Here is a 9,245-nt window from a genome sequence, read left to right on the forward strand (position 1 = left end):
CCCACCTTTAAATTCAATTTCTTATTTCTTTAAACCAACACAATACATGCAGATATTTGGGGAGGGAAGGGGGAAGGGGAGGGGGTTCTTGCAATAGTTTAGTTTAGTTATTAAATCTTCTGGAAAGATTTACATTTTACTTTTCAGATCACAGTGTAAATACATCAGAAATTCTATAGCCATTGTATAATTCAGCCCTGTCTGCAAAAACCTACCAAAAGAGCCTTTTCCCTTAACAGAAAAGAGTGACTGTCATGCCGTAATAGCTTAAAATACATTGGAGAGAATGTTTTTAAAGATGTGTTCTAATGACCAGTGATGGCTCTAAAGTATTAGGAGATCTTGGTTCAAAGCCTCTTGGAATGAATAACAGTCCTTCTGCTGACATTACTAATCTCTGAATCAGGCTCATTAATGTATTGCAGATATTATATCCCTAGCTGGCAAAAATTAGAATGCAGTCATAAAAATCGACATCAAATACACTTCTCTTCTGGGAATTAATATAGGAGTGAACTATTTCTGCTACTAGTGCTTTATTACAGATATTTTCTTCCTGTTTTTAAAGGAATTAAGAGGGCAAACTCAGGGAGAACTCTGCCTCCAGCATCAGCCAGTATCTAATGCCATAGGGACTGGGGAATGCTCACATTGCTGTAATAGTTTTTACTCTGGCACTGTAAATCCATCCTTTCCGGGATGTGCTGTGCTGATGGAGATGAGGAAGGGTGGGAGGAGAAATAAGAGATATTCAGGCAAGACTTTCCCATCTTTAGCTTCTCTGTGATTAACGACAAATCGATACTTCGTACTCGCCGGCTTTTATAGCTCATTAACATCAAATGGTGTCAAGGTATAAATTTGTTCTATTGCTTGCCAAGAACTAGAAGCAGACACCCGTAAATGTTCCCTGGGGATATAAATGAGGCACAATTTAGTTGCTCAATTTGAATCCTAAGTAGAAAAATAATACTTGGGTGCTTTACTTCTGAGTCTCAAAGTACGGCACAAAAACATGTGTGGGGGGGGGTATGTGTATATATATGTAAGGGAAGGAGAGGGAGAGGAGAGAGGCGGTGACTGTTGCTTTGGTCCTGTGTGGAGCTGAGAAGAAACCAGTCACAGAGAACCAGGCACTTCTTTTCCAGCCGCTGGGATCATTTTCAGGTTGCCTACCTACCTCCGCACCGAGAAAGTGCTATGAAATGCCCTCGTAAGGTGAAAATGCACCGCCAGCTCCCAGCCCTGGCTCTGGGGAGCCCCAGCTCTGTCTCTTTAAGGAACCCAGCGAGTCGTGATGCTGCTGTTTGTATTGCTAAACCCCCAGGAGTCCAGTTAAGAAATGGGCAGCTGTCTCTTTAAGTGTGATTTCCTTCTATTGTATTTGAACCGTGATCAGGAAAAAGGAAATGAAACCAGAGACCCGGGGCTGAGCCACGGAGTAATAATAATACTAGCGATGCTGATCTCCCCATTTGCAGCGCACCCACCGGGCTCCGGAGCATGTTCAACGCTGCCCGGGCACGAAGCCTGAGCAGAGCCCCGGGAGCTCCGGGCTGAGGCCGCGGTGGCCGCCGAGGCAGCCGCTCCCCGCCCGCGGCCGCGGGAGCAGCTCCGCCGCCCGGCGCGCCAGCGGAGCGCGGCGGGGATGGGAGGTCAGAGCGCGGTAGCCGCGGAGCCCGGCCCGGCAGCGGACCCGGCCCCGGCCCTTATTTCTCTCTCTCTCTCTCTCTCTGGTGTTGCAGGAGGAAATCCTGTGAATGTCATTGGGGGGCGGAGGGGGAACTCAGCTGGTGACAAGGCTTCGAGAGCAGACAGCATCTGCGGGGGCAGCGGGGGCAGATCCCACCACAGGCACGCTACAAAGGAACAATCCCTGCCAATGTCATCGGCCATCGAGAGGAAAAGCCTCGATCCTTCCGAGTAAGTGGCCTCTTTTTCTCCTCGCGCCCCCCACCCCTTTCCTCTATCGCCGGCAGCCACTTATCCATCCCCGAAGGAGCCACTTGCCCGGCTCCGCGGCCACCGGCATTGTGTGCCCGGCAGCGGAAAGCGGGGGGCTCGGCACCAGCTCCCGCAGCTCCTTCCCCCCTGGAGCCGCCCTGGGGATAGCGGTACAGGGCACCGGCGGCCCCGGTCCCGCGGGGGGCTGGCGGTGGGGTGCGGGTCATTGTCAGCTCCCCAAGTTATGGGAAAGACAAGCCGGGAGCAGGGAAGCGGTAATACCCACACCCCCCCCCCCACCCCGAGCAGGGCATTTTCCACCCGTTCATCCGCCCCACGGGTACTGGAGTGGCTCAGGGAAAGGGAGAGCATCTCGTTTTCACAGCTCAAGGTGTTTTTAGTTTGGAGGGACCCTCTCTCTGCCCTGTCTTTGACCTGCCCCAACTCATTGTAGCCGATTACATTGAAAGGTCAGAGCTGTTATCTGTGGGTGCCCAACTTCCACATTTTTATAATGCAACTTTCAAGAGCTTGGATAAATTGCTTTGCTGTGGGCAGGGTGTTCTGCAAAGGGCATGCAGAAAGACTTGGTTGTAGAAAGGATCCCTACAAAGGGATATAGAAGATGAGAATTTCACCTTCGTGAGGGTTTCCCACTCAGCAAAGGGACCAGTGCTGTGTCCTAATCCCAGCTTTAGGGCTGCGCTTTGCAGCTCTCCCATCCCTCTGGCACACACAGACATCCTATCCCACCATGGCAAGAGGCACAGTAGTGCAGCATAAACCCACAGCCATTCCAGCTCTTCACATGCTAATAATTGAAGTTATGTTTGTCTGGAATTATGATAAAACAGAAGAAAAACACATTCTAAAATCTCCATTTTTAGATAACGCTTCAAGCATCGCTCTTAGTAAACTTGAGTCATTTGTGGTTTGTTTCCTGTGAGCTAAATGCCACTAGAAATGCCATTGCTTGAAGCCTGGAGTGAACACATGGAAACTGTTTCTTTGGAGGATTAAATTAATTCATTCCATGTCACATCTGATGTTTTATGTTATATTTCCTCTTATTCTATGCTGTTTTCTTAAGAAACAATAATCCAAGCTCCCAGGTATATGATGTCCAGGTTTCAGCTACAAAGTTTTAGTAATCTTTATTTATTTACCTACTTTGTGTTCAAGTGACTTTTAAGTGCTGGCTTAGAAATCTATGGACATCAAAAAGCTAATGCATAAACCAGCAACTCTGTTCTGCATAAACATCCGCTCGGCTGTTCCGGAGTTCAGGGCTTTCACAGAAACCTGGCCTTGTGATTCCTGCACACCCCTGAGATGAAACATTTTAGGGTCCATCTGAAGTTTATACAGATAATAAAGGAAAATAATGTGTATTTCCTTCTATTAGAAAGCTCACTGAAATTGTTAAGAGTGGAAACCATACATTAGGAAAGGGAGGATGGAGCCCCAAAGAATAAACTTGGGAAAACTATGGCCTAATCATGTACTGAGTTCCTCATGCTTCTAACAAAACACCAGAGTGGAGAGCTGGTAGGAGAGGGATGTTGTGACACAACTTGCAGGGTACAGCAGTTTAAACATAGAGGAGTGAAAACCAGAACAGAATCTAATCAGATAATATCTTAGCGCTCAGCAGGAGGAGTTTCTCAGCACAGTTCTTGACCAGTGGTTGTTTTTCCCTGCTGAAGAAGTAATTTTTGCCCAGAAAATTGCTGAGCCAGTAAATAAGCAGTAGGAATATAATCTTTTTCTGGTGCCTGCTGGAAACTGGGAGCAGCCTCATCCTTCTCCATCAGTGCAGGTTCCCTATGCCCCAACAGCTCAAGGGAGGACAAACCAGGAGCAAAACACTGAGGGAGAAACCAATAACCTATGAGACAAGCTGGGGGCTCCAAAAAGAACTTTGGCTACCACATATTGAGCACTCAGTCACCATCCAGCAGAGCATTCATGTGCAAACATACACCTTCCTTGCTGCTAGCCACAGGTCTGAAACTAAGTAAGTGCTTAAAGGATTGATCCAATAGTTTATTAACTTCCCTGGGGTTTGGATGAGGCTTTTGGCAGCAGCACCAGGTTGCTGCAAATGTATTTTGCTGTTCTGGTTTTGGATAGAACTTGTAGAATTACACAAAAAAGCAAAGATAAAAATTCCTTAAGAAAGTAGCTTTGAAGGAAATTCCTGTTTTATCCCCAGGTATTACCAGAACCATCCTCGATTTCAGAGCTTTTCAGAATGGGAAAAAAATAAGATGTGTGACTGGTATCACAAAGATTGTGCCTCTTTTCATGCAGGGATGTGTAAATCTCAAATAATTAGAGTTGTGTTGGTATAGACCCATCCCAGTGGATTCATGTCCTTAGCTGAAGGGAAAAAGGAGGTCCTGCAGTAACATGAGGTAAAACTCCAGCTCTATTAAAAACAGCAGCAAAACTTAAACCAGTTGGGCAATGGACTTATCTGCTGTATTTATTCATATCATGCTGTTCAGAGAAATAATATCCTCAGAATTAGTCTTCACATTTACAGTTCCCAACGGAAATTTGACTGCACTTAAAATCCCTTAGGTGCCTTTTGCAGTCCTTTAGTCCTCGGTGAGGCAGAAACCCCCTTTACTTTCAGCAGCACTGAAGCCAAAACCTGCAAGCTCAGGTTTATGATATGGGCTTGTGTATTTTTTGATTCATCATAAACACTTTATTGTTCTGCTGGGGTTCTTCAGCAATTTACAGATAAATCCAGATGTTATCTGTGTTGGTCAGGTCACTTACAGCTGGAAATTAAAGCACTGCTATAAGTTGTTGCCAAACCAGAATGATTTGGAAAGGTGAAGAATACAGCAAGAACTTTGTGGATGTTGGCAGGCATCAGCCATAGCCAGCGTTGCTATGAACTGTTGAATCCAGGCAGCTTTTTGATTACACTTTTGCAAAGGGCAATCCTTAATTATGGAAGAATCGTGTTATGGGAAAGGTATTTCTTTTGCAAGAACTACATGAATTGAGAAACATGACAGAGCAGTTCAGGTGCTGGCCAGTGGAAGAAAAATGATGGAGCTACACAGACAATGATGTCTCAGTAAATTAGCAGATGCCTTCACGGCAATGAATGCACAGGGATGATACAGAAACTGTCAGGTTTATGCATTATTCTTTGAAGCAAAATAAATAAGTTAGTACATTTGTGGGTACTCTTGCTAACTCCTTACATTTTACGCTGATCATTTTTGCTTTAAAGGAAAGGATAAATCCCTCTTCTAACTTGACCAATCTTGTGTTTCACTTTGGTTTTCCTTCTTCTGATGTGGATGCTTTCAGGGTACATTTTCCTTCTCCAGTGATTCTTTCATTCCCTCAGGGAGCCGGTGGATGAAGTCCTCCAAATTCCCCCCTCGCTGCTGACATGCGGCGGTTGCCAACAGAACATTGGGGACCGCTACTTCCTGAAAGCCATCGACCAGTACTGGCACGAAGACTGCCTCAGCTGCGACCTCTGTGGCTGCAGGCTGGGCGAGGTGGGGAGACGGTTGTACTACAAACTGGGCAGAAAGCTCTGCAGAAGGGACTATCTCAGGTACACAACCCACTCATTCTACCCTCACCCCCTTTCTTTTCTACCATTTAATTTATTTAATTAGTATAGCTAGTGAGCAAAGGCTCATAGAATCATAGAATGGTTTGGGTTAGAAAGGGCCATGAGATCATCCAGATCCAACCTCCCTACCACGGGCAAGGACACCTCCCACTAGACCAGGTTGATCAAGAACCTGCTCATAAAGAAATCATTTTGATTACTCTTATATGTAAAGCCTGACAGCAGTGACAGTTGTAATAATGCACCGTCTGCAAGTTCAGGTTTACAATATGGACTTATATATTTGGGGAGCTCATGCAGAGATGCTTTATAGTACTTCTGAGGTTACTTGGTGAGTTATAGAGGTTATCTGGGGTGATGAGGTCACTTGGAGTTGTTTCTAGGTTAAATCTTTAACATCTTGTTGGGGAAAAAAGGCATTTTTAAATGACAATGAATTGGTCCTGAATAGACAAGAATTTGCTGAATCAGATCCTACAAATACACTTGTCAAAGTATTGTCATTAACATCTCTCTGTCTGCTCTGCCAGAATTTGTAAGCAGAAGGATTAAATTGGGATTAAGATAATTCACAAAAATGGGTAACAAAGGATCTTTACAGTCTTGATTACAATTAAAGGGCATTGATCTTTGCTGTGCTGCTTGTGTACCAATTCTAACGGATCTCCAATGTGTCAGGAGGTTTGTGGAATAGAATAATGGTATTTGATGTTTTTTCAGCTCCCCTGATGAAGGCTGATTTATCTGCTAATAAAAATTAAGCCAAAATCTCAGCGGAGTTCCTAATTCCTGAGCTTTATTGATGGGAATTTTGCTAAGCAGAGACTAAGAACTGAGTTTTGTTAATAGGATCAGTTGTAAATACTCTGAATACCCTACAGTTTCCAGGTACTTTTCATCTTAAAATGGAAGCAACCGAAATATGGCAATACAATGAATGTATTGTCTGGCAGTGAAATTCAACGTTTTTACTTCTTTAATAATGCAACACACAATATCTTCCCTCATCAAGGAAAAAAATTGGCAATCTTTGTGTAACCTTAGGCTTACTTTCGTTGGGCAGAAGTAAACACTGCCATCTCCTGGTACACGAAAGAGATGATGTCGTTTCCCCTTCAAGATCTCTTAATTCAGCAGGCATTCTATTTCCAGTTCAGAAGATGATATAAAGCGGGCACAGCACATATCAAAGAAGTGTAGGTAGTGGAAAAATTCTTTCCAGAAATAGTATAGAAACTCAGAAGTCAAACTTAATAGGTTTATACACTGAACAAGCAGGATGCAGCTCTTCTCCCTCCCCCCCCCCCCCCCTTTAAGAAAAAAATATATATTCATGCTTATTTATTAATGATTTGATGTACCAAATGTGCGGGCAGCGCTGCATGAAAGGCTGCCATTCACACATAGATAAATATATAGTCTTAGCATGTATCCTTCTGAAATGCAGGAGGAGTGACTTCATGGTTACAGAAATGTCTGGATTTGAAAGAGCCTCCACTGTGGAGGCAGTGACAAGAGACAGGGGAGTCTTAGATCATAGTTTGTGTCAACTCCTTTCTGTAAACTACAATAGCAACAGCTGAAGATAGGCAAAATTTATCAATGGAAAGGTAATTTGTAATGATCACAGAAGTGGAAGTATTGGCACAGCACAACTTTATGCTTTGATCTGGGAAATCTTTACTCCTCCTGAAGCTACTCAGCAATTCATGATAAAGTCATTGATTACAGAAGTCAACTATATTGAAAAGAGATGAGGAACTTGGACTTTCTACTTCAATTTTTGGTATGGCAAAGTTTAGTTCTGCTCAGTAGCTTTCCACGTGACCTCATCTACATTGGCAATACTGTGACTAATGGATCAAAGCACTAATGCTGTGTTCTGGTTTTGATTTCGTTTTTCCCATCTCCCCAGCAAAGGAACTCTGCTGACTTCTCTGCTGTTGTTGTTTCAGGCTCTTTGGCCAAGATGGCCTCTGTGCCTCCTGCGACAAGCGAATCCGTGCTTATGAGATGACTATGCGGGTGAAGGACAAAGTGTATCACCTTGAATGCTTCAAATGTGCTGCCTGCCAGAAACATTTCTGTGTCGGGGACAGATACCTCCTCATCAACTCGGACATAGTATGTGAACAGGACATCTATGAGTGGACTAAGATAAATGGAATGATCTAGCAAAGACATGCCTCATAGTGTACAAAAGCCATCTCATGGGCAACACCGATGCGTAGCTGCAGTGAGGAGATCATCACTTGAGCTATGGGCTTTGTCTAAAATGGGGGGAAAGTTCCACGGAGTCGGCTCTTTGCAGGCAGTGCTACATAGAATCTAAACTACAAATAGGTGAAGAAGGGAGACTGAAGCAATAGTAGATAGACTGACTTCTGTTAACAAAGGCATATGGACAGTAACTGACATCAGCCATGAGGGGAGAGGTCGGAAGCAAACACAACACAATGATGAATTCTCTTAACTGGAAAAAGAATAGGGACTTCTTTAAAAAGATGTTATGACTTTGTCACCTGCAGACTAGGATTGTGCAATTGAACTTTCTTTTCAACTTGTTTTAGTTACTGAGTTTAGATGACAGCTCCTATCATAGACATGAGGAAGAATACTGGGAGGAAAGGGTCATCACTTCCGTGGTCTTTCTATATGGCCTTACACTTTGGGTAGAAGAGAAAGAGGGAAGAGGGTGGGGGTTATTTTTGCATGGAGTTTTTGTTTTCTTTGAGAATGAACAGTGCATCCTCTAGTCCCAATCTCTTCTTTAAAAGAATCCTGCTGAATAGTTGTCTTTTGGCACTGCTGTTTCAAGATGAGATGTTCCACAGATCATTTCTATACAAATATAAATCTAAAGAGTTGTTCAACTATTTTATTAACTTAGATTATATCGATAAAATATTTGTTGTGTGTAGTAAGACTCTGCAGCTTTAATAAAAATAACAGAAGATTTGAGTGGTGGTGTTTATTTCTTTTGGAGTTGGGCTGGATTTCCTGCTTCTATTATTTATTTTATGTTCTGTAGCAAGGTTTACACACTCTTATCTACAGCTGATGCCTGATGGATCCACTTATGGTTGTATTTCAAAGACGTAACGTGAGAACACCAATGTCTCAGTAAGTCTTGCCGAGTTCTTCATGCTGAGGATAAATTAGTGTTGTAGGAGAAATCATAGAATCACAGAACGGCTTAGGTTGGAAAGGGCCTTAAGATCATCCAGTTCCAACCCCCTGCCATGGGCAGGGATGCCTCACACTAGACTATGTTGCCCAAGGCCCTGTCCAGTCTGGCCTCAAACACTGCCAGGGATGGAGCATTTATCACTTCTTTGGGTAGCCTGTTTCAGGGCCTCACCACCCTCACAGTAAAGAACTTCTTCCCTATATCCAAACTGAACTTCCCCTGTTTAAGTTGGACCCCATCACCCTTTGTCCTATCACTACAGTCCCTAATGAAAAGTCCCTCTCCAGCATCCATGAGACAGTGTTGTGTGACACTGAGGCTCTTTGGTGTTTCAAGAATGTTTTGAGGTTGGTGGCCCAGAGAGAAATACATTTGAGTATACACATCAGAGTGTATCTCATCACAGAGGAGATCATGTAAGATAAAGTCTCTTAGAAAGGTAGCCTGCTCTGGTTTTGCTCTGCATTATTGAATCCAGTATAACATCAGTAGAGCAAA

At 43.8% G+C, this 9,245-nt stretch overlaps 1 protein-coding gene across 1 annotated transcript; it reads left to right on the plus strand.

Annotated features, from left to right (window-relative positions):
- Positions 1-1,414: 1,414 nt before the first annotated feature.
- Positions 1,415-8,513, plus strand: LMO2 (LIM domain only 2). The gene is made up of 4 exons (XM_034062544.1): positions 1,415-1,655; positions 1,746-1,923; positions 5,321-5,536; positions 7,513-8,513. The coding sequence occupies exons 1-4, from the start codon at positions 1,649-1,651 to the stop codon at positions 7,730-7,732; spliced, it is 621 nt and encodes a 206-aa protein (XP_033918435.1). The 5' UTR covers positions 1,415-1,648; the 3' UTR covers positions 7,733-8,513.
- Positions 8,514-9,245: the final 732 nt, after the last annotated feature.

Source organism: Melopsittacus undulatus, chromosome 4, assembly GCF_012275295.1.
Source record: "Melopsittacus undulatus isolate bMelUnd1 chromosome 4, bMelUnd1.mat.Z, whole genome shotgun sequence".
Classification (NCBI taxonomy): Eukaryota; Metazoa; Chordata; class Aves; order Psittaciformes; family Psittaculidae; genus Melopsittacus; species Melopsittacus undulatus.

Excerpts from the sequence above, each read along its gene's own strand:
- LMO2 (XM_034062544.1), top strand. Across the intron at positions 1,924-5,320 it reads AAAAGCCTCGATCCTTCCGA|GGAGCCGGTGGATGAAGTCC; the intron begins GTAAGTGGCCTC and ends TCATTCCCTCAG. Across the intron at positions 5,537-7,512 it reads TGCAGAAGGGACTATCTCAG|GCTCTTTGGCCAAGATGGCC; the intron begins GTACACAACCCA and ends TTGTTGTTTCAG.